The sequence below is a fragment of the Aulostomus chinensis genome, chromosome 8 (genome assembly GCF_037954235.1).
Source record: "Aulostomus chinensis isolate RoL2024-O1b breed Wild chromosome 8, RoL_Achi_v1.0, whole genome shotgun sequence".
In the NCBI taxonomy this organism is placed as follows: domain Eukaryota; kingdom Metazoa; phylum Chordata; class Actinopteri; order Syngnathiformes; family Aulostomidae; genus Aulostomus; species Aulostomus chinensis.
Window position 1 is genome coordinate 20,745,409 of NC_141327.1, and position 24,698 is coordinate 20,770,106.

At 41.4% G+C, this 24,698-nt stretch overlaps 3 protein-coding genes across 4 annotated transcripts; 1 reads left to right on the forward strand and 2 right to left on the reverse strand.

Moving 5' to 3' along the window:
- The first annotated feature begins 2,272 nt into the window (after window positions 1-2,272).
- LOC147257581 (ATP-dependent RNA helicase DHX15) lies at window positions 2,273-10,580 on the forward strand. 2 transcript variants are annotated; one of them, XM_086211591.1, is made up of 14 exons: window positions 2,273-2,461; window positions 3,453-3,789; window positions 3,898-4,091; window positions 4,175-4,334; window positions 4,978-5,196; window positions 5,285-5,452; window positions 5,563-5,649; window positions 5,762-5,911; window positions 6,097-6,205; window positions 6,300-6,491; window positions 8,823-8,945; window positions 9,561-9,751; window positions 9,845-10,014; window positions 10,134-10,580. In XM_086211591.1, exons 1-14 carry the CDS (start codon window positions 2,397-2,399, stop codon window positions 10,249-10,251), a joined length of 2,283 nt encoding a protein of 760 aa, XP_086067717.1. In that variant the 5' UTR covers window positions 2,273-2,396; the 3' UTR covers window positions 10,252-10,580. The 2 variants fall into 2 exon arrangements, with proteins under 2 accessions (XP_086067717.1, XP_086067718.1); XM_086211592.1 differs by lacking the exon at window positions 2,273-2,461 and adding an exon at window positions 2,812-2,956.
- Window positions 10,581-12,103: 1,523 nt separating this feature from the next.
- Window positions 12,104-15,124, reverse strand: LOC147257582 (solute carrier family 22 member 7-like). Its single transcript, XM_086210328.1, has 9 exons — window positions 14,744-15,124; window positions 14,514-14,617; window positions 14,293-14,447; window positions 13,608-13,776; window positions 13,129-13,252; window positions 12,940-13,049; window positions 12,622-12,836; window positions 12,402-12,510; window positions 12,104-12,314 (listed from the first exon to the last, which is right to left on the reverse strand). Exons 1-9 carry the CDS (start codon window positions 15,122-15,124, stop codon window positions 12,104-12,106), a joined length of 1,578 nt encoding a protein of 525 aa, XP_086066454.1.
- A 1,881-nt stretch (window positions 15,125-17,005) lies between these two features.
- Window positions 17,006-20,954, reverse strand: LOC147257583 (solute carrier family 22 member 7-like). Its single transcript, XM_086210215.1, has 9 exons — window positions 20,580-20,954; window positions 20,322-20,425; window positions 19,575-19,729; window positions 19,298-19,466; window positions 19,101-19,224; window positions 18,896-19,005; window positions 17,507-17,721; window positions 17,305-17,413; window positions 17,006-17,216 (listed from the first exon to the last, which is right to left on the reverse strand). Exons 1-9 carry the CDS (start codon window positions 20,952-20,954, stop codon window positions 17,006-17,008), a joined length of 1,572 nt encoding a protein of 523 aa, XP_086066341.1.
- Between the last annotated feature and the right edge of the window lie 3,744 nt (window positions 20,955-24,698).

The following is a 24,698-nucleotide window of genomic DNA, read 5'->3' on the forward strand; positions in this document are numbered from 1 at the left end:
CACCCAGGACAGGTCACCAGTCCATCACAGGAACCCACACAGGCACAGGGAGAACATGCAGACTCACACAGAAAGATCCGGTGCTGGAGCCAGGGCTTGAACCTGCAACCTTCTTGCTGTGAGGCGACAGTGCTGACCACTGCACCACCGTGCTGCCCAACATTTCAGTATGTATAAAAAAGCAAAACATGCACAATCTCTGCGTAAATGGGCACAAAAGGAACAGATCAAACGTTATATAAATATTATTTGCAATCCCCTTCAGAGTGAGTCAGGGAGATTGATAGCCTTCTCACCTCTGTGCGTACACATTAGAGTTTTGAGCTCCACAGAGGCTGGCTAGTTAGCTTAGCACACTGAATGACTGTTGATGGGAAATGCTAACATTATAAATTCAGTCATTTGGAAAACATTATCCTACTTACTTTTTTATATTGTTAAAAATGATCACATTCACAATATGTGTATATATATATATATATATATATATATATATACTGAGTGTATATGTATTCTGAGTGAAGTGTCTGTCATGTAGTGGAGGTGAAATATGTACAGCTCTTGCTTTTATAAACATTTGACATGTCACATAATACATTTAGGAGTTGTTTGCTGAGGGTCGACGTTCTTCAAGATACTGCTGATGTCATACTTTTAAGCATTTTTTCATTTTTCAATATTTACCAATGGCCCGTGGCTAAAAGTAGTTTAATAACTTCTGTGTGCCACCATGCTAATTTAGTTAATATTGAACAGAGCTCAGAGAAGGGAGGGGAGTTTTATGTTCACTCAGAACCTAACCATCGTTCATGATCTGAAGAGTATCATTTATAAAAGGTAATATTTCCAAAAATCAGCACAAACTGAAGTAAAGCTGTCTATGATGTGATGTTCTGTTATGTCACATTAAAATTCAATTAAACAAATACACAAAAAATACAATATTCATAATTATAATATGACAGGGTAGAAAGTACCATGCATGTAAAGTACATAGCCCCCCCCCCCCCCAACACACACAGCTTAACAGATTATACAACTAGTTCTGTCACTTTGTCACTTTGTGTGTGTAGAACACAGGATGCCCTCAAGAGAATACCCAGAAGTTGGCCTTGGACCACCAAAACCAATTCAGAAATATCAAGTCTTTGTGAGGGGGCTGCACGGTGGTGCAGTGGTTAGGACTGTGGCCTCACAGCAAGAAGGTTCCAGGCTCGAGTCCCGGCTCAGGCACGGGATCTTTCTGTGTGGAGTCTCCATGTTCTACCTGTTCCTGTGTGGGTTCTCTCTGGTACTCCAGCTTCCTCCCACAGTCCAAAGACATCAAGAGGGGACGAGGCTGATTGATACTCTAAATTGACTGCAGGTGTGACTGTGAATGTGAATGGTTGTCTGTTTATATGTGTTGGCCCTGTGATGGACTGGTGACCTGTCCAGGGTGATCCTTGCCTCTCGCCCAAAAGCTGCTGGGATAGGCTCCAGCCATGTGACCCTTAACAGGATAAGCGGAAGAAAATGGATGGATGGATGGATGGATGGAATTCTTTATGAGGGTAGTAAAGACAGCAGGTTTCAGGTACACAGCTGGGGGATGAAGCCATCAGGGGAAAGAAGGTGAAGACCAAAGAAAAAGCTCTTCTAGAATTACCTGAGTTCTGGCAGATCAGAGCGATTTGACCCATCTTGACCTCATGGAGTTTCATTCACTGTATGGTGGAAAGAGTATAGAAGCCAAGCACTAATTCTGACTCATCATTAGTTAATTTACACTTGTGCCTTTCAGGCTATAGACAAGGTATTAAAAACTAAATGTTCAGTAAATATCACATTGAATAATGATGGGTCCGGCAGCAGTTTCCCTGTGAGCAGTGTATAAGGAACACTGATCGTACAAAAAGACAGAATGAGTCACACGTGAACTTTAGCTCAAGAGACGAGGCACGGAGTCTGGCCTGGCCAATTAAAGAGCAATCAGTCCTTGAGAAGACTGACACGCACCTGCTTCTTAAAGTAAAGGAATAAAAGTAAAAGAGGTGTACCATGATGATTAAGCACATGATGCTCTTACTTTTACGGTAAATTCTGCCTGATGTATAAAGTTCTGATAATTCACTATCCACAGTAGGATATTACAGTAGGTAACTAAATGCTTTTTTCTAATATATTGGTCTAAAACTGCCTTTAAAATGAAAGGAGACGTTTGTTGGCCCACGATTCATACCCTTGGCGGCGGTAATGCTCCAATTCGGGTTTTTTTACAACCCGCCAAAATCCATCGAGGAAGAAGAAGAAAAAAAGCGAAGAAGAGGATACAGGAAACCAAGTTGTTACATCCAGCCCGGTAGAACTGTGTTCCCGTTAACCGATTCATAGATAAGCTACTTTCTTCACTAAAGATGTCCAAAAGACATCGTCTGGATTTGGGTGATGACTACTCCTCCAGCAAGAAGAGATCTGATGGGTGGGTGAAGCTTTACAGCGAACATGTCTGATTTAACCAGTGAGGCTCCAGCGAAATGTTAGCTAGTGCTAGTTGGCTAATACCCACCACGAATGGACAACGACAATCAAGATTCTGTGGCTAACCTTGGCTGTTAATGTTGTAGCTATGGGCTTAGCAAGCTAGTGGACTATTATATGTTTAAGACATTTACATCTTTGCGGCCGCGCATGGTTAGAAAGTTAACGCAAGCTATATTTGTGAGAGTCCGCTTTGCTAGCGAAGCGAAGAATAAACATTACCTCTCAAATGAGGCACGTGTGTCAGTTAGCGGGTTGCTAACAACGTAGCTAACGGGTGAAATGTTAGCTCAGGTGACTTAGCTAGCAAACAGACGCGGTGAAATAACACATTCTGGTGTTTTTTTAACGTAGCCATCAGCAATGATAATTTGACGAATTAAAGTCGCCTATCAAAACGATGGCATTAGCATGTTTGCTAACGGAAACGCTCTTGGTTTGTATAGCCTCTTTTATATGCACCGGTGTATTCTAGAGCTAGCAAACGTTTGCAAGATGCTTCAAATTATCAGGAAACAAGCTGTAGTACCTCAGCAGCACATTATAAGCACAGCTTTAATCTAGTGGTATTCTGCATGGTAACGGGCAACTGAGGGTGAAGATACGTCACTGTTCAGGCGGGCTAATCCTGTAGCTCAAGTCAGTGTAAGTCATGATGACAACAAAAAGTTGAAAACTTCTCAGCATTGGAATGAAGATCGGAGTAGGTCCCTTCTCCACCTTTTGCCCACACATTATGTGGAAAAACAACAGCTTTAATTTCAACTCTGTTTCTTGGGTGGCAAATTCCAAAATATTATGATTTATGAACAGTGTATTGAAATGTAAGCAATGAATTAACCCATTCACTTTTAAATTTGAGGTATTTATTTTTTAAATTGTGTTCAGTTATCTTGGGATGAATAGATAATATACTGTCCTCACGTTGCCAGGAGAGACCGGGACCGTGACAGAGATCGTGAGGATCGCTCCAGAGACAGGGACCGAGACCGGGAAAGGGACCGAGACCGAGACAGAGATTCAAAGCCTTCTAGTGCATCATCTAACAGTATGACGGCTGCTCCAGTCTTACCGCCCATCAAGCAGATGGTGGTGCAGCAGCAGATCAACCCGTTTACCAACCTGCCGCATACGCCACGCTACTACGAGATCCTGAAGAAACGGTTGCAGCTTCCAGTGTGGGAGTACAAGGAAAGCTTTGGGGATATCATCACACGTCATCAGAGCTTTGTGCTTGTTGGAGAAACTGGCTCTGGCAAGACAACACAGGTGTGAAAAGCAATAAATCCATGCTAATCATTTGAAATATGAGATGTACTCATCTTAATGCTTTTGACTTTCATCTGAATTGTTTACCACCTCTGCTTTATTCTCTAGATCCCTCAGTGGTGTGTGGACATGGTTAGGGGCTTGCCTGGTCCGAAGAGGGCAGTCGCTTGTACTCAGCCTAGGAGAGTGGCAGCCATGAGCGTGGCTCAAAGGGTGGCAGATGAAATGGACGTCATGCTAGGGCAAGAAGTCGGTTACTCCATCCGATTTGAGGACTGCAGCTCCGCCAAGACTATACTGAAGTAAGTAACTCTGGTCTGCAAATGGTCAGTGTCTGCTTTTAAAAATGTTGAGCAGTCTAACTCATTTACCTGCTTCACTACAGGTACATGACAGATGGTATGTTACTAAGAGAAGCCATGAATGACCCGCTACTGGAACGTTACGGTGTGATTATTCTGGATGAGGCCCACGAGCGAACACTGGCCACAGATATCCTGATGGGTGTACTGAAGGAGGTGGTGCGACAGAGACCAGATCTGAAGGTCTGTACGGAAGATGTTGAAGTAACCAGGTCCATAACCGGCTGCTGTAGAAGTGTGCAAAACAAACACGTTCCACACGGTGAAAGTGATTCATGGCTCTAAAAGTTTTGCATCACTATTGAGCTCTGTAAAAAGAAAAGAAAAGAGTCATCTAATATTTACTGAGTTCAGAGGAAGTTTGCACCAGAAAAGCTACTGTTATCATTGGCATCTACGAGGTCCTCACTGATGTGAATCTGCCTGTAATATTAAAGTCATTATTATAAAGGCAGTTGCACCGACTTCCAGACTTGGAAGCTGACCAGACATTAATAATAAAACAACTAGAGTAAAAGCTTTACCTTGAACTAGTAATTAGAGTTAAAAGGAAAAAAAAGACTGCTGAGAATGTGCTGGAAGTGCTGCCACAACCACACGAGTGTGGACGGCTCTCCTCAAGGTGCGCGAGTCCGCACAAAAATAACTGGCTATGTGGCTCGATGGAAACTACGCTGTTTTGAATTGCATTAAACAGCTGTATTAATATAAAATCTGTCAACAAATGTAAATGTGGAAAGGTCAGTAAATGATGAGTGTGGTGGTTCGCAATCAAACAGATCAGTTAAGTCACTCCTCCAAAAAATTGAATGTCTCCTCTGTGCAGGTGATCGTCATGAGCGCTACACTAGATGCCGGGAAGTTCCAGGTGTACTTCGACAACTGCCCTTTGCTTACTATTCCTGGACGTACACACCCGGTAGAGATCTTCTACACACCTGAGCCCGAGCGAGACTACCTGGAGGCAGCCATCCGCACTGTCATCCAGATTCATATGTGTGAGGAAGATGAAGGTGACTGCCTCCTCTTCCTCACCGGCCAAGAGGTGAGAAACCTGCATCCTCTTGTCACTTCTCTCTGGACCTGCACTGTACTCATTCCTCAACGCAAGCACCATTCATCTTTTTCTTCAGGAAATTGATGAGGCCTGCAAACGGATCAAGCGTGAAGTAGACGACCTTGGACCTGAAGTTGGAGACATCAAAATCATTCCACTGTATTCCACATTGCCACCTCAGCAGCAGCAAAGGATCTTTGAGCCTCCGCCTCCGAGGAAGCCCAATGGCGCCATAGGAAGAAAGGTACATGTAAAATGATGAAACTGATCAGATAAATGCTACAACAACTTGTTTAACCGCAACCGACTAAGATTTTGATGCTGAATGAGTGACAGCTCGTGCTTCTTCTGTAGGTTGTCGTGTCAACAAACATTGCTGAGACTTCTCTGACTATTGACGGAGTGGTGTTTGTCATCGACCCGGGGTTTGCTAAACAAAAGGTGGGCAAAGCGGCACTCATCCCGCTAGTACGCACTTTTTGCTAGCACAGGTTAAAACATAGACTCCTAGGATGAGGCATGTTACTCTAATGTGTCTTTCAAACGTGTCCAGGTGTACAATCCCCGTATCAGAGTGGAGTCTTTGCTCGTCACAGCCATCAGTAAAGCATCTGCCCAGCAGAGGGCAGGGCGAGCTGGCAGAACACGTCCAGGGAAATGTTTCCGCCTCTACACAGAAAAGGCCTACAAAACAGAGATGCAGGTATGTGACTGCAGAGCCACAGGAATACTGTTTCCCTCACTTGTTAACAATTTGAGTCAGGAAAAATATACTCCATTAGAATAAGAATGAAATGTTTGTTCTTTGTCGTTTCCGCCGTTGCTGGTACACTGTAGCGAGTCTCCTCAGAATATCAGGCACTCTAAACATTAACCCACTCTCCCCAGGATAACACGTACCCTGAGATTCTGAGGTCCAATTTGGGATCAGTGGTGCTGCAGCTGAAAAAGCTGGGTATCGATGACCTTGTGCACTTTGACTTCATGGATCCACCAGGTTAGTTAGTTTGCTTTTTTGTTTGGAAATGGTTCATTAATCTCCACGAACCCCCAACGCGTATGTCTGTCCTCTCTTCTCTGTCCCTCTGCAGCTCCTGAGACGCTGATGAGGGCCCTCGAGCTGCTGAACTACCTGGCGGCCCTCAATGATGATGGTGACCTGACGGAGCTGGGCTCCATGATGGCAGAATTTCCTTTGGACCCCCAGCTGGCTAAGATGGTCATTGCAAGCTGCGAGTTTAACTGCTCTAACGAGATCCTTTCCATTACTGCCATGCTGTCAGGTAATGCCCAGGACTGGGCTGACGTCTTCCTTGCCTTCAGTAGGCCAAGTCCCTGATGGATAAAAATCACCGCTGGTGTTGGAAAAAGAGACAGACCTAAAATATATTTGTTGATATCAGGGCACAGCGGTTAAACATCATTTATTGAGTTAATTCTAGATTTCATCTCAAGTATTTCACATTGATTGGATTTTCAGTTCCTTTGAGTGTTGTGGCATATCTGAAGCAGCTGCGGTCAGTCAGTCTTTGAATTTACAACATGCAGGGCTATAAGATCAAGAAGCTGATGGCGGCACTTGAAAAAGTGATGACGCAGTGTGACTCAGAACCAAAAACCGGTTTTAAAGAGCTAACAAGCAAATATGGATTATATACAGGGGTGCACATAAGCGGTCCGCATGCGCGCATGCGTAAGGTACCTGGACAAATGCGCTCGGCTTCAAAGGCTTTTACACGCTTTTGCGTACCGACTGCTACCGACCGCGGGGAAAAGCACTTCTCAAAATGTCAAAGAGACAGGCCCCGCTAAGTAATTATTTTCGTGTTTCGTACGCAAAAGCGTATAAAAGCCTTTGAAGCCGAGCGCATTTGTCCAGGTACCTTACGCATGCGCGCATGCGGACCGCTTATGTGCACCTCTGATTATATATCAAGTTACCTTCAGATTTCTAGTTAAAGCAGAAAGGCCACAGTATCAGAATGAATCAGTGTGTGTGTGTGTGTGTGTGTGTATATGAAGCAAATATCCATTCGAATCAAGCTCACCCATTGTGCCAACAGAAAGGCTAGCGCTACCCCCAAAAGCTTCTCTCAGCTTATTATCAAATCAATAAAACTACAAGTATGATGTTTGTATGTAGGCTGGAACCTCTTATATTCTAACCACCACATAACTCATGAAAAGCTGTGATTTAGGAACCACGGTGTTCCAAACCATGAATTCTTACCCTGTACAAAACCGTTCTCATCCTGCTGGTGCTTTAGAATTATTCCAATCAAAAAAAAAATCATAGCCAATTCTGAGTTAGAAACATTACACACCTTTCCAACAGCTGTTAAAGCCACCAGGGGGGTGTGTGTGTGTGTGTGTGTGTGTGTGTGCGCGCGTGCGTGCGTGTGTGCCTCACATCGTCTGCACTGGTCCTCAGTGAATCATTATTTTAACGGCCTGGAGATAAAGTTACAGACCCAGGCTGCCAGCAGGGTATCAATATGGTTATTTTGGTCACGGCTGATGGTGTAAAGAAACATCTACAGCACTTGGAGGCGCATCAATCTTATGGGCTTCTACCTGAAACATCTCAGCTCATCTCTCCGTCATGATTGACAGGTGGATGACCCCTGTTCCATAGAGAGAATGCAGTGCGCACAGTCCGTTTTCTAAACAAGTATTAGACATCAGTTTATATCGATGGTTATTTAGAAAATTTAGGTGCATATTTTCGCTAAACATAAGGAGCTAGAATGATCAATTTGAATGATTTGAATGTCCCTCTGGGATCAATAAAGTATCTATCTATCCATCAGTGATGGTGATATTGATGCACACGACACTTACTTATTATGTGCCTTTAATGGTGGGTTAGTTCATTGATTTAAAAGAAACCTGATACTCAAGTCTTACTCTTGTGATGAAGATGCATATCACAGTTGTACTGCAGTCCTAATCAATGAAAGATTCCCACCACACTATCGAACAGTGTAGTCTGCATTTCTCTACTGTTGTAACATTAGCAAAAGTACCTTTTTTTTTAATCCACAAATTCTAGTCTTGGATTTTAAATCTTTCTTTGGCTAAACAGTCGGTCTGATATTGACTTGTAATGATATTGGCCTTTTATCAAACCACAGTGTAGATGTTGAATGGACGGTGTTTCATGGTCAAAGTGGATAGGGCAGGCACCACAGACATCTTTTCATTATTGACCTGTTTACTGTCATTTATTTTTGTTAATCTGAGGCCTCAATTTATTGCTAGTCTGTTTTTCTTTTACTTATTTTTGAAAGTCAAATTCCTTACTGTCATGTCTGAACTCTAAATAATCGGAAAGTTAAACATTGCTGATGTGATTAACACTTTGTAGTGGTGTCAAAACTTTTGTTTTACAGATGTGGTTAAATGACCCCCCCTCCCCTACAAGCTAATAGCCAATACAGTTGGGAATGACCAAGAGAAAAGTCTGCAGACCCCTTTGATAGAGCTTGTGGTCCTGCCCTGTCCCACCGCTGTGTCGAGTGCCCCTAGCATCATAGGCTTTGCTCCATTTTTCTGTGAATGTTTGACTCATCACTATGGGCGGCTTTGTTGGGGCCCATACCAACCTTGTTTAGTCCCACAGTGTTTTGTTCGCCCCACGGAGGCTAAGAAGGCAGCAGATGAGTCCAAGATGAGGTTTGCTCACATTGACGGAGACCATTTGACTCTGCTCAACGTCTACCACGCCTTCAAACAAAGTGAGTACCGATCTCTTTGCCACTGTTGCAAGCAACTGCTAACATCTGGCTTTTGTTTGCAGCGAGAGCATTTTAAAATTGGCATTCACTCCAAGGTCAAACAACTCTGCTGCAGACATGGGGGTTTATCAGTACTGGCTACTGTCAGCACTGATGGGAACACAAAACCTGCGCATTCGATGCTTGCTTCTAATCTTGGCTCAAGAGATGACGAGCAACCGGGGCTCTGCTGTCAGCAGCATTTGTGGAAGTAATTAAGTTCAGGCAGCGCTCTGCCATCGTTCAGAAAATGATGGTGGCGCTAGAATATAGCAGAAACTCTGTCACTGTCCTCCACGCTGCTTTTACTGCAGCTACCAAAGATTGTATAGGAGCTGTGGATGTGGCACTCGTGCTATCTTGACAACATCTTTCCTTTAGTTCTGGTGAATCGTGGCATTGGCATGACACACTGGGGAAAAACATCAATGACATAAAGGCAGCTCCTTGTCTGTTGTCAATGGGATCATTCTGGGTTTGAAGATGTGGACAGTGGGAAACGAATTCCAACAATAACATACCACGTGTCTTAGAAACCCGACGGCTATCCAAACCGATCCTTGTCATTCTCTCCAGACCACGATTCTAACCAGTGGTGCTACGACAACTTTGTCAACTACCGTTCACTGATGTCCGCTGACAACGTGCGACAGCAGCTGTCCAGAATCATGGACCGCTTCAACCTTCCCCGCCGGAGCACAGAGTTCACCAGCAGAGATTACTACATCAACATCCGCAGGGCGCTCTGCACCGGCTTCTTCATGCAGGTAAACACACGCAGCTCCTCAGTTCCCAGTTCACACCACTGAGATCTGGTCTGTCGAAGCCTTTCTGTTCTCATTCCTGGTTCCATTCTGCAGGTGGCTCATTTGGAACGCACAGGTCATTACCTCACAGTCAAAGACAACCAAGTGGTCCAGCTGCACCCATCAACAGTCTTGGATCACAAGCCTGAATGGGTGCTCTACAATGAATTTGTCCTCACCACCAAGAACTACATACGCACTTGCACAGACATCAAACCAGAGTGGTGAGTGTACAGTTGGAGAGAAGCAGTAACAGAGGTTCCATGCTGCTGAGCAGTACTCACTCTCAGTCTGTCTGTCTGTCGCTCTCTTTCTCTGTCTGTCTGTCTTTCACATGTTGCAGGTTGGTGAAGATTGCCCCCCAGTACTACGAAATGAGTAATTTCCCACAATGTGAAGCTAAAAGACAGCTGGAGCGAATCATTGCCAAACTCGAGAGCAAGGAATATACCCAGTACTGAACAACAGCCCAGAAGTGTCCTGGAAAACGGCATACCATAGTTTTAGATCTTTCTGTATCATTGTCTCTTAATGTTTAAAATTTAGCATTTTCATTTTTATATTTTGTTTGCTTTTTTTTTTTTTTTTTTTTCTCTCTCTATCTCCCATCAATGTTGATTCTTGAACTGTGTAATGCCAGATGAAATATTAGCAGCAAATATTAGACCTGGCTATAAATATTTTCAAAAGGAATATCAGTGACATGTCGTGACTTTTTCCTTGAGGGGATTGTTGAGTCATAAACAATTTGTGCTTGCTTTGTTTCTTTAATAAAGGAGCTTTGACTTAATATTTGTCGACATATTATTTAGTATATAGTTTATTTTTAGATAGATAGATCAAAAGACAGCTCTGTCCCCTGAAGGGGTTTTTCTGTGAGATAATATAGAGCATGTATTTGCTCATTTGTGCAGATTAAATATGTGAAGCAATGATGAATCATCCATCCATCAATTTTCTTTACCAGTTATCCATTGAGGGCCAGCTCTCGCAGCTCACACTGGGTGAGAGGCGGGGTTCACCCTGGACGGGTCGCCAGTCTGTCACAGGGCCATCAGGAGCAATTAGGGGTTAAGTATCTTGATCAAGGACACTTGGACATGGTCACCAGGGGAAGTGAGGATCAAACTAGCGACTCTGGTTGCTAGACAGCCACTCTACCTCTGAGCCATGCCGCCCCTTGTGTAGAGACACTCACTATTAATTCATGGCTTTCCTTTAAAGCAACTCTATGCATAATTTTTATTTTCAATTATCGCCGACTTGACCTTTTGTCACCTTTAAAATAATTGCTCAAGTAATTTTTTTTCAAGTTTTTCAAAAAATAAAAACTGGAGACAAAATATAAGGATTTGAATTGAGGAAAAAAATTGAAATTTGTCAAAAAATGACTTCGGCAATTATTTTAAGAAGGTGAAGTGAAGTGAAGTGGCATTGCACAGGTCAACAACCTCCCAGAAGAAGTTTTACTTCATGTTAAAACCTGTTTCCCCTGCTGTCCATCACATTCTTCTCACAGTTTTACTTAAAATCATATTAGAATGTGTAATAGTGAAACCTGTTAATTTGAAAACCACAATAAGTAGCATCCTGTATTTTAGCACCTCACATGCTGCAGCTGCTCTCTCAAACGACATTATTTAGCTTCAATGCGTCACGTATTTGGTCTCGGAAGAGTTTGACCAAGTTCTCAGCTGTTGCTTTGTTACAGATCAACTCAGTCTCTCATGAGCAGACATAACTGACTTGACTTCTTTTGGTTAGAACATTGACATCAACTGAGGGCAAATGGACTCCAATGACCCTGCTGGCTAAAATGCTAACATTCAGTCTTGGTTTGATGGGATTTCTCTGCACTTTCAACAGTCAAAAGTGGGATAAAAATGCCCAAAAGACTTAAGAACATTTTTTTTTATTTTATTGCAAACTTGGAACGATTGCATACATGTCATCTTGTACAGCTCCCAACTCTTATACTGTATGTCTCTGACAAGAGCAGAAAAATGGTGAAATGCATAAACATTACCGGCATGAACACTTCTGACTTTTCTCCACTCTTAGGTGATCCCTTCACAAAGATAAAGTTGACATCATCAAAGAAACCTCAAACATAATGTATCCTGTGACAAACGTGTGTCAGTTGGCAAAACATGGAAATCCAACTCAGCCATGAAAAATAACAGTTTCCCTCCACTTCATATGTTTATCAATTCAAATATACCTCACACACATTGTTAGGGCCTGAGCCCGAAGGTACTTCAGGCGAAGACCCAATTATGTTTGCTCGTTTTTCCTTTTTCTGGATCTATGTTGTTACCACTGCTCTTCAATGTCCTCGATGGTCTCTGGCAGGCATCTGTCCCGCGTCTCTGCCAGCCTACTTGCTACCATTCCTCCCAGTATGGCTGCCGAGCACAGGACGACCTGGGGGAGGTGCTTCCACACGTCATCCAGTAAAAGGATCAGAGGAGCCACGGCTACACCAAGTCGAGCCATGAAGGAGTTGTAGCCCATTCCATTCTGCCTATTATCGTTTATACACATTTCTCTTGAGAATGCTTCACGTCTGTAGGATTTCATTGAACTAAGAGTATGAAGAATGTAGTTATACCTGATTACAGTGGGATATAGCTCAGAGCTGTAGAGCACAACGGTTGCAAAGGATGCTGAAGAAAACCCTTTTCCAGTGATCGCGACCACTGTTCTGAAGATGGACATATCTGAGGGAGAAAGTGAGGGATGACTCATGCAGAAATGTTTCTATATACATATACACACTCCTAAGTTCATGTCCTTTGTGATTATTGGTTTAAATGGAAATAGGCACCTACCTTTAGGTATGACAATGTTAATTCCAAGACAGACACCAACCGACAACAGAGAACCCACCTCGGTGTATCTTCTGCCTATTTTATCAAGTAAGTAGTAAACTGTTAGTTTAGCTGGAAGCTCAATGAAAGCGTAAGTAAACTGGGTGAGGTAGATATTAAGGCCAAAGCCTGTGATGTTGAAGCTGATGCCGTAGAATGCGGTGGCCACACAAAACCTAGAGAACGTGGAGAAGAACAGTTACAGTTACTGTATCTTAATACATAATAATAATAACACAAATATATTACAAATCAAAATACTAAATCTTGCATACAGACCAAACTGTACCGGTGTGAAGAGCCAGTTTTCTCATTTTAGGTGTTCGTATCAGATCAAGGTACGAATAGGCTCGATCTTTCCTCTCCGTCACTACAATGGTGGACAGTGTCTGAAAGAATACAAAGCAATAGTAGTCTTTCATTGAGATATAAATCATTCCCAACAGCTGTGATCTGGATTATATTTACCTCTGGTTTAAGTCTGTGATTTAACTCCTCCCTTTGGTTCATTTTGGCACATTTTTGTAAATATGTCTGAGCTTGTTCCAGCTTTCCATTGGCAATGAGCCATCTTGCTGACTCAGGCATCCACCTATGTAAAGATCAGGAGGGCTTTACTTCCTGTGTGTTGCATTTTGATGCATCTTATCGTTTGATTTGTGCTTGGGTCTTAATTAACGATGCAAGCAATGATGCTCGAGCCCTCATATCCTGAAAGTCTTCACGGAAAAAAGGTGAAGGTGTTTCATACCAAACTCAAGATGGATCTGGTCAACCCACTTGGATTAGTAAATCATAGATTTAATAAAAAAGTCACTTCCTAATTCCATCGAGTGGCGCTACAACTAACCCGCCCCCTTTGATGAATCAACTCATATTTGAGCGCAACCTCTCGTGATAAGAGTGCGTTACAGCATGTTGGACTGAAAGGGTTTTGAGTCGTGTACCTCCAGGTGAAGATGGCCAGGATTAGAGGTGAGGTGACGCTAAGAATCAGCCATCGCCAGTCAGTCACCAAGTAAGCGATCCCTGCAAATGCGATGTTCCCAAATGTCCAGGCTAAGCTGTCAATCACTCCCACCAGTTTCCTGTTCTCAATGTCCACCCACTCCACACCTGCATGGAACAATCACATCAGACGAAAACTTTACTAGAGAGCTTGAAACGTTATTTTAGATACAGAAGTCAAGCGTGACTGATAGAAGGCCTCGTGCAGACTGGCAGCCCAGATCCAGTGTTTTAGTATATCTGGGTTGATTCTAGACCAAAAGGATGGCCAAAACTACATAAAATCAAACCATCGCACATCTGATCCAAACCACATTTGAAGTTGGTTTGAAATCTGATTCTAATCAGATTTCTCCAGATGTGTCTCGGTCAAGATGCTCAAATTTCAAAGTGTCTTCAAGTGTCATCACTTTGTGGATAAAGACGCCGCCTTAAATTTGTGTCCAGTAGATCGGTTGGTGATGTCTGGACATGACAAATCTGATATCCTCACGCGCAAACATGAGTGGGAGCAGAAAAAAAATTCTAATTTGAGATCAATTTCAGATTCCCCTGCAGTCCGAATGACGCCCAACAATAAGGTTTCTTGCACTTACAAGAACAGAAATTAAAATATCAAATTACTGAGAACAGTTGAGACGATGACAATGCCAGTGATGCAAAATCCGGTGAAGAACCTCAGCACTGCGAACATCATGTAGGATGTAGAAAAAGCACTTGCAACAGCGAACAGCATTCCAGACAAGTAAGACACCAGCAGCATGATCCTTCGACCAAACCTGTGGAAGGATTATTTGATTAACTGCCTTTAATCTTAATGGTTAATAGCTGCTGTGCTGTGTTACCTGTCACTCAGACTTCCAAAGGTAATGGCTCCAAACATCACCCCGATGAAGAAGATGGTAGCAGTTGCTTTGTTTTTCCCTCTTCTATCACACACCAGATCCCACTAGTGCGAACAAATAAAGGGTTCATTCAGTCCTTTGAGGTCCGTTTCCCCTAAACATGGTCCTTGATGGTGGACAAGAACTTTATAGATTACTTTATATACTGAGCAAATGAAATTCTACATCACCTGAGAGGTCAGAGTGGACTTGAAGGTGGTGTTGTCGTACACCCATCCGCTCTGGCAGGACACAGTGGGTAGCTCAGTGTCGTTGGAGGAGTTGAAGAGCAGGTGATACTGAGGCTCTGCGAACATCTGGCAGGAGCTCAGCGTCCCGTCCTCCTCCACTGGAATACTAACGATAAGCCTCTCTGCAGGAGTCAGAGTGCCCCATGTACCTCCATCATCCAGAGAGCTGGGGTCACAGTGGTGCGACGGAACAGCAGCTATGAAGTTGTTCAGCATGAAGTGGCAGGGCAGGGTGAAGCGGCCAATGAAGCTGATGATGAGGATCATTTTCTGAAATCGTCCAAATCCATTGATTTCAGAAATAATGTTTTCAAACCTCATGGTGGTCACCCAAACTGTTCAAACTGTCTCTCTGTTTAATACAGAACAGTCCTCATACACAGTTGACTGTAAAATAAAAAAGTAGACTGAAGGCAAGGTTTGCTATTGAATATATCAGCGGCTGCTGGATTAGAGGTGAAACGGGTGAATATTTTACCTCACTTAACTACTAAAATAACATTTGTCGGTGTAACTGAAGGAAAGTGCATGAAGTGCATCTGCGGTAACGCGAAGGAGGTCCTCAGTGAGTTATGAAAAGACAACGCAGAAAAATCATCTCCTCGTTGAACAAACGTCTTCTATTTTGTATTTTTTCATATCATGCTAAATCAAAGTTGTTGTTTTTTTTGGTCATGTGACCCGGGGACAATCTGGACTGCATATTTGTAAACAAGTGGATTGCATTTTATTGCCTTTTATATGTCATTTGGATTTTGTTTTGCAAGATTAATATTTTTTTTCAAATACAGCATGATTACTTGCTTTTGTTTTTTATAAGTTCTGTGTCATGTGACCTGGTGACTCCACCCATCAATGCTTGCTGGGACACACTTCTTTTTATTGCCTTTTACTGCTTCCTCCACTTTAGTGCAAATTTTTTCCTAGTCAATACCTTCCATGTCATGTGACCCCATGATTCAAAATCAATATAAGCTATTAGTGCTTGATGGAAAATACAGGACACAAATCTTTTTATTCCCCCCTGGTAATTAATTACATCTGAGTACTTACATAAAGTGAATATGTATCCCAGTGTACTTGGGAACTTTATATTTTTATCTATAATGTGTATCAACACCACTAACAGATCGGCAGGTTCGTGGCTCAGCAGTCTTCTCTACCAGCTTCTTCTTTGTCTTTGAGACCTCAATAAGCCTTCAGACGTGCAACGTGGTTTAGTCACTTCAGTTTATTGCCAACTGCACGAGAATTCACATTTATCCATTTCCTGCTTCTTGCTTCCTCTTCTTCTAACATAGTATAACTGGTAGATGGACGCAGTACCACACTTGTCATCAATGAGTGTGACTTTAATGGATCTCCTTCCTCTTTGAAGACTGCACCCTGTAAATATCAAAGACATCTATTAGCCTTTTTTAACCCATGCGATGCTGAGGTCAGAGCACGGAAAAGTGTTTTTGACGCAGGCAGATGGGCAAAACACGTATTTAGGTCTTTGGAGAAGGAATGGGTCAAACGTAACGGTTGTTGTACTTTATAATGTACTCCCTGTTTCAGAGTACAACTCCCTGATATTACAATGTAATTCATAATTCAAATTCATGTCTTGTACAGTTTGTTGTTTTCATTGTGTTATCATGTCATCTGCGTTTACTATGGGAAGTGTTGTTCTAAATGAAACTAAAGTGAACTGAAACGGAATTTTCTGGTACTGACATACAGACACAGACCTACCGCTTGCTTCTGGTTCCAAGTAGAATTAAGTACAGAGAAACAAATGAGCAACAAAAGTACTTTGGAGAATAAGCAAGACACTAATTATATTGCAAGTATTACACTAGTACACAGGGTACAAAGAGCAAACACGCTGACAGAGATGACATCCTGCAATAATATAATTATATGTAATGTATTTCTAATGCTCAAAAAGGTGCATTAAAAATACTTTTGCATTTGCTAAAGGCAGTTGTGACAAATATTTTAATTCTAATTGTGATTACTTTTGGCATGCTACACAAACCTCAAAGATTTATTATAATTCTACATATATACACACGTGTGAATGTGTATATTTGCTATAAGTGTATATGTGCTATATATATGCTATATATACATATAAGGCGCCGTATAAATAAGGATGGATTGACTGATACATGTAAGTATGTATGTGTGTATGTTTTGCAGGTTTACATTTCCTCTTTACCTTGGTTTCTCAATATCCTCGATGTGTTCTGGCATTTTGGCTTTCAGTGTTTCAGGCAGGAATAAAGCAACTAAACCAGAGCCAACTGCCACTGCACTGTAAGAAATGGCAGGTAGGGGAGGCCACACCTCCTCCAACAAGATGAAGAGTGGCGATATGGACACAGCTAGTCGGGCCACAAAGGAAGTGTAGCCCAAAGCGTTCTGTCTGAATAGTAGAAGCAGTGAGGTTAATCAAACCTGTGTGTGGAAGATCATTGTTACAAAGTGCAAAGTTACATTTGTTGTTGACTAACCGGACAACTGTCGGATAAAGTTCAGCTGTGAAGAGGAATACGATGGTGAACGATGCCTCTGAGAAGGCTCTTCCAAGGACTGCCACAACAGTGCGAGTGACCCACTTATCTGAGGGATATTGAGACATTTGATCAAGAAAATTCTCATGTGTGTCCCTGACAGCACTGATGAAGCTGGAGAATGCAGAAAACTCCAAATTACCCTGTGGAACCCACATGTTGATGAAGACACACAGGCCAGTCAACAGCAGGGAACCTGTCTGTCCTGCTTTTCTACCAACTTTGTCCAGGAAGAAATACACAACGATCTTCATTGGCATTTCAATGGAAGCAAATAATAATTGTGTGAGGTATGGATTTAGTCCAAACCCAGTTATATTCAGACTTATTCCATAATACGTGAATGCAACTCCAAACCTAGAAAATATGAAAAGGCGTTTAAATTTTCTGGCATGTCAGTGTTCACAGATCCAGGGCTCTAACTAATCATGATGGATGGCAAATAACTGAGGTGAGCATTAATACAACAAGTGCAGTCTGTAATTCATGACAGCACAAGTACAAAGCCATAAATCAGCCACAGGGAGGGAAAATTGAGGGCATATAGTGAAATTAAATATATTTTGCAACCATTAGATATAACTCATGAACAAGTTATATCTCAAAACATGAAATTAAATTGAAGGCACATGTTCTATCTTGTGGCCTTAAATAAAAAAAATTGTGGTAGGATGTTCGATCTCGTTGCGTAAAACAATTGATTGATTGATTTATGTCACAGAAAAGAGATGGACTTCACTTCCAAATGCGCTAAATATATCAAATTAAATCAAATATTTCCCCCCCATATTTACTTTAGAATTTCCTGTTTAATCTATTTATGTATCTCGCCTTTCAGATTCTAATTTCCTGCCTCCTTCCTTCTCTTCTTCATCAGTTAGCCACTCATTTTTGCTGTTAGCAGGATGCATTTGAGCATTATCGTCTAACCTGTGCTACTGTTGTTCAACCATGATTGTTTTCCCCTCTGGTTCTGGTTGGACTCACTATGGAACCCTGCTCGTGTGTAACATCACCAGTCATCATAGAACTGGAAACAGCTGGTCTGGCTCTGTCCATAGTACTGATATCTTTGTGACATAACTTAAAAAGATCACTTATTAACATGTTGTATCTGCTTTGTGAATACTAAGATGTTTTAGAGAGACTTGAGAACGTTCTGGTTGTTTTGAACTTTGGAATCAGCGAGGCTAGCTTTTTCTACTTCTGCTAATCTTTAACACTTCGGCTTCTTCCTATCAGAAAGAAAGCAAATAAAAACAATTTCTAAAATTTTACTTAAGCCAGTCCCAACTCAACCCTCAAAACAAAGGTGCACACGCACACACGCGCGCGCACACGCACACACACACACACACACACACATACACACACACACACACACACACACACACACACACGAACGAACGAACGAATGCAGGCTAAATGGCTAAAACACATTCCAGATGTCTTTCTTTTGAAAAAAATGATGTATAATCTACATTTGGTTTCTATTTAACTTCTCACGATCTTCCTTGACAATCACACTTACCAAACAATTCCAGAACATATTGCCATTTTTCTCATATTTGGGGTCCTGAAAAGATCTAGAAAAGTGTACTTCCTTTCATTAGTTTTAGTTTCTTCAGACTCCAGTAATGTCTGCGAGGCAAAGAAACACAGATTCAAACTCAGATTTTCTCTTGACACACTGTACTGCGACATTCCCACCAAAGCAGGAATACGATGCCATGTACCTGTGGAGTGATGGCGACCATACACTTGGATCTGTTGTTCATGTTGGCACATTTCATGATGTAATGGTGGGCATCATCCATCCTCCCAGTAGCGATCAGCCACCTAGCAGATTCTGGAAGCCACCTGAAGTTGCAAGTTCAGCATCTCATTAATGTCTAATAAGACATTTTATCCTGCAGAGTCTAAAATAAGAAACCTCCAAGCGATGAGAGCCAGTATCAGGGGCAATGTCACTGCCAAAATTAGCACCCTCCAGTCATTGGCCCAGTATGCTATTCCAACCAGAATCCAGCTCCCAAGTGTCCAATCCAGGCTGATGATGACACCAGAGAAGGTCCTGCGTTCAATACTAAACCATTCAACATCTGGAATAACACACAGAAGACGACATGTTCTCACAATTCTTTTCTGTTGATCTAACACAGAGTTTCTCTCAGACACCTCAAGCACAGATGTTTGTGTCATTAACTTACTCAAGACATACGAGATGATGCTTAATCCCGCAAGTGACATCCCAGTGAAAAATCGCACGATTGCAAACATAAGATATGATGTTGACAATGCACTCAGCACTGCAAAGGTTATGGTAGATAGATATGACACCAACAGCGTCGGCCGCCTGCCGAACCTGGTCAGGAACACAAGAGGCAAAGAGATGTTGCATTTATACAGATATTCAAAACCACAAAGAAGGAAATGTAATTTAAAATCTTTATTGATCTTCTATGCATTTGCATTATTTAAAATTACTTTGCTGATATTTATCATCAATGTAGCATTTTTCCTGTTAGTTTGACTCCAGCAATTGTACCTCGATAGGACACATTGGTTCTGACTAAAATATATCAGAAATTATTTAATTAATTGAAATTTAATTCTCTGGGATGGCTTGGCTCTTGAGACTATATGACAATCGTTGCGCCCAAGGGATGAATCATCCTGGTTCAATTAATCTGCCTTATCCTCTTAAACCAGATGATAATCCATGTTCTTCCCTCTCGCACCAAGTTGACATATTTGTGGCTGTGACGAGGGATCTTTTATCAATGCAAACAATTTTGATGACTACAATCCTAATTCATTTAGAGAATTTTGGATTCTATACCTACTCTTTTTAGGTCATGAGTTAGCTTAAATTGTGACTGCAGAGATAAGAAATAGCTTGACTCAAAGACAACAAAGCTAAATGGATTGAGGACATACATCATTTCCTCTACTACCTGTCACTAAGAAAGCCAAATACAGGAGCTCCAAACATAACACCGAGGAAGAAAATGGTGGCCGGTGCCTTGCTCATTGCTTTCCTGCTGCACACAAGATCCCACTGTAAAGAAACCAGTGAGAAAGTTACTGAGGTTTGGGATGCAAGCTGGACTTCTGAATGATTCTTTGGTGTTTATTTCATAACTGCGCTCAAACACTAAAAGAATGGTATTTTATTTAAGCAGTGCAGATGTCCTCAGTTGACTGACACTTACCTCTGTGGCCAAGGTAGATTTAAAAGTGCTGTTGTCATACACCCATCCGTTCTGACACTCCACCGTGAATACATCCTCACTCCTGTTCCTCGCTGAAACATTTTGGAGTTTTGAAAACATCAGACAGGAGCTCAGAGTTCCGTCGTGCTCCGATGGAATAGCTCGAGTCAGTTTCTGTTCCAGAGTTAAATTCAAGAAAGCGCCTCCATCATCCAGAGCACGGATGTCACAGCGGTGAGAGGGGACAGCTGCCATGAAGTTTGTCAGCAGAAAGTGGCATGGTATAATAATCCGAGATATCATCTGAAGCAAGACTAACTGGATTTGGAATTTTCCAAATCCATTGATTTCTGAGAGTATGTTGTCAAATTTCATGATGCTGTGATTGCAATAGTTGTCCAGAAGCAAAATGATGAAGAAGAGAGGTTAAATCATGTGAAAATGAGTACTGCAAGACACATTTACTAACCCCAAGTTAATCATAGACGCACCATGCTGAATTGTGAATTGTACTTTACTATATCCGTGCAGAAGCGCATATCAAATCTACAATATGTAATAGTTTATAACAATAAATCACCTGCGTCCAGCCTCAAGGGGAGGAATCCTTGGTGAATAGTTTGCCTCTTACATTTCTTTTTATCATTTTTAGAGATTTCAAAGCCAGTTTGAAAAGAAGACGCAGCAATTCTGAACCTGAAATCATATATACTTTTTTAGAAGTTTTAAATACACAATCAGCCTCTTTGTATGAACCTGATGTCGCAAGTGAAAATTTAGTTTGTTACTTAAATTCTTCAGTCTTTACGAGCTATGACACTAGAAGTCATTAGCAAGAAAAACTTTTACCCTCCTGGGAGAGTTAACCAGCAGGAAAACAAACATAAAGAAGGTCAGAGCTTTTCATGTGTGGCTTATCTCAGTTATAAGTGCATTTAGAGAAGATGTCATGTTACAAATGAATTCACAGGTGGTCATAATTCTTTTGTAAATGGTAAGTATATCAGTGTTTCAGTCTCTTTTGCAAAGCAGGGTTTCAAACTCAGTTTAGTTCCATGTACGGGCATCCTGTCAGCGAGAAGGATCTTACCTCATCTATTTACTGTAAAGAAACACTTTAAGATTTCACCCAAAATCTCACTATAGATTATAGATATCAATAATTATTCATTTAGCCTTCACGTCTGAAAAGCAACATATTATATTTGTGTTGTTTTTTTTTTACAGACCAGAAAGTTACCTCTTATTTGTCTTGATAGTTAATAACCAATAAAACATTATTCCCCTGCATTACCTTGCTGGAGTCATTTAAAAAAAGAAAAAAAGACTCTAAATGACCTTCACAGTTTGCTGATGACAAGGTCAATATGTGTCCACTTGCTACTGAAGTTCTGATGCCAAGTGAGCAGCGTGTGAGGGGGTTGGGGCAGCAACACCTCTTCTCTCTCTCCTTAAATACATCCACGGATGCACAAAGCTGCACTGGAGCAAGTCGGTAGATGATGTGAATTACCTGCCTGCCTTCTCTTTGTCCATCAGCGGCAAAACAGGTCGGGTGTCGAGTCTACAATTCTGGATATCAACTTGACAAGACTTTTTTTGGGGGGGAGACAGAGCTTTACAGGCGTTCCAAGGATGAAAACTGTAAGTACTGGGTGATGTTGGGGGTGAAAAAAATAACTTAACTCCTCTGAAAAGCATCTCTCCTCACCAATATCTATACTGCACACACACACACACACACACGCACACACCCGCACACACAGTCTAGCAAGTTTTGATTATGCGCTGATGACATGTTGATGCAGCATGTCTGTTAAATCTTATTGTTTTATCTATGAAATAAAAGGAAAAAGGCTAAATTTAGATAATCACTTGATTAAAAAACATGCGTTGTCTGTCTGTTTGTAGGACTTCTGTTTAACGGTTGCCTGTGGCTTGAATTGTCTTTTCAACTTATAAACGTCAAATTTAAATGTTTATCTTTCTTCCGCTTTGAATCTTCTCATTAGCGTTAGAAATAAGATTAAGTCTGATTATATAATAACATGGAAACATCTGATCTGCGGGAGCCCAGTCCTCAAAGGGGTCATGCCTCAGAGCAAGAGTTCACTGGTTTGTCCAGGATGCTGACTCTCTGTTTCCGTGGTAACGAGCCAACATACTGAGCTTATTACCTTACTAGGACACATAAAATCTTTCTGCACCAAAGAAAGGCTCGATGACGATGAAGTTATACGGTGAACTGGAACCAAGTGTAAAGAGAAGCCCTGGCATGGGACACAATATCCAGACATCTTGTATCTTTGAATGATCCTGAACCTGCACCCGTGTAGAACCTTACTTCTGCACCCGTGTTTATAAATGAAACCAAATTCAGCTTCACATTCGTTTTCAAACATATATCACTTTTTTTTCTTTTTTTCTTTTTTTTACGACACACTCCTGCTCAACTGACCCTCGAGGCTCACCGCGGGAGCTCAGATTACATGGCAGCACACGCGTACAAAAATAAAACACGGTCGGGCAGTTCAATTCAGTCAGAACGACATGTGATTAAATGTCGAGGGATTGGAATCTCAATGTGTGAGATGTATTCAAATAATGATAATTAAAAAATGACAAGATTTATTCCCACACATGCATGATCAAAAGATAGCTGTGTTTGTTTTAAAAGTAAATTAAGTCAGCTGAGCCATCAGGGGAAAAAAAGTATATTCGAGAATTTATTGAAGATACTTTTTTTGTCCTACATACAGCATGTTTCTCTACATGAGTAAAGGAATTGGACAAATTTTGCTCTGCTGTGAAATAATAACTCTTAACTGATGTTTCCACTCACAGGATGAACAGGAGTGATGTGTATTTGTATCTAATTATATTCATTTATAGCCGGCCGATAAGCTTGACTACTGAGACGTTGCTGGATAATCATGGTGAGCAGTGCATGAATAGAGTGTGTGTCTGTGTGTGTATGCGTGTGTGTTCTCTTGTTACCTTTGCTGCCACCATCAGGGAAAAACATGTACTTGCATACATTGAATAATAGAGGCAATAAAGTAATGAAATAAATTAGGTTGCAACATAATAATCACCAGTGCCTCTATCAGGCCAAAATGTCATCTTTTGGTTATGTGTTAATTGAAATGTGTAATGTAAAATAACCTGATGGATCAACTTTTTATAAGTACATGTATACATCCATGCAGTATTTTCATCAAGGAATTTAGTTGACAAAGCTGGTAATGTGTATGTTCATATAATACTTGGGCATTTTTTTGGAGTCGGACTAAAGTATTTGTTTGTCCGTCTTTGCCAAGGTGTGCTTACTCCAGAGCACTTTTGAGACTCTGTAGTATTGCAGTAAGGAATCTGTGAAAGGACAGAGGTGAAAGTTTTCACAATGATGTACCAATAAAATATTCACTATAACGTTAAGATGTCATGCAAATGATCTCCTCATGTGACCTCTGACCTTTTTGCCTTACAACTCTTGAGCACACCTACCCCAAAAAGAAAGGTGATGTGTGTAAAACCATAACATATGAAGCTTTTACGGAACATTACAGCTTTTTGTGCAATTTCCCTGGCGGAACGTCCAAAAGGGATTACTAAAGTAGTCTGTCTGTCTGTCTTTTGTACTTCTGAAGAACAAAGAAGCAGTTTGATTTGAGTTCTCTCTCAGTCTGCAGCATCATGGCACCATCTTCTGGTGTGTGTCACAAAGTGTCAGACATTATACTTCCTGTCCACGAAGCACTACTTATGCCACTTTCCTGTTGTGAATCTGTTCCTGTGTATCTATTACATGTCAACTGTGTGTATAGGGACACATTCACCAGTATTCAACGTCATCCTTTTAGGTCACTGAGACTTTGCTTAATATCCATGCCCTTATTTTTTAAAAAGCTGAAAGTAACAAAACTGATTTATTTAGACTGTTTTAAAAAAAATAATTCATCAAATGGAAAGAAATCTAAGCCGTGATTCCAAAGGATAATTTAAATGCACAGAATTATTCTTGATGATTGAAATACAGGGAGAGAACAAGTGGTATCATTTAATATGTTGTATATTGGTGTTACTCAGCACGAGAGGCCAAGAAACACTCGTGAGACG

Excerpts from the sequence above, each read along its gene's own strand:
- LOC147257581 (XM_086211591.1), top strand. The coding sequence starts at position 2,397 with ATGTCCAAAAGACATCGTCTGGATTTGGGTGATGACTACTCCTCCAGC. Across the intron at positions 5,650-5,761 it reads CGGGGTTTGCTAAACAAAAG|GTGTACAATCCCCGTATCAG; the intron begins GTGGGCAAAGCG and ends AAACGTGTCCAG. Across the intron at positions 8,946-9,560 it reads CTACCACGCCTTCAAACAAA|ACCACGATTCTAACCAGTGG; the intron begins GTGAGTACCGAT and ends CATTCTCTCCAG.
- LOC147257582 (XM_086210328.1), bottom strand. The coding sequence starts at position 15,124 with ATGAGGTTTGAAAACATTATTTCTGAAATCAATGGATTTGGACGATTT. Across the intron at positions 14,618-14,743 it reads AGTCCACTCTGACCTCTCAG|TGGGATCTGGTGTGTGATAG; the intron begins GTGATGTAGAAT and ends TGTTCGCACTAG. Across the intron at positions 12,511-12,621 it reads TAACATTGTCATACCTAAAG|ATATGTCCATCTTCAGAACA; the intron begins GTAGGTGCCTAT and ends TTTCTCCCTCAG.
- LOC147257583 (XM_086210215.1), bottom strand. The coding sequence starts at position 20,954 with ATGAAATTTGACAACATACTCTCAGAAATCAATGGATTTGGAAAATTC. Across the intron at positions 19,730-20,321 it reads TTTGGCTTTCTTAGTGACAG|GTTCGGCAGGCGGCCGACGC; the intron begins GTAGTAGAGGAA and ends GTTCCTGACCAG. Across the intron at positions 17,217-17,304 it reads CTTTATCCGACAGTTGTCCG|ACAGAACGCTTTGGGCTACA; the intron begins GTTAGTCAACAA and ends TCTACTATTCAG.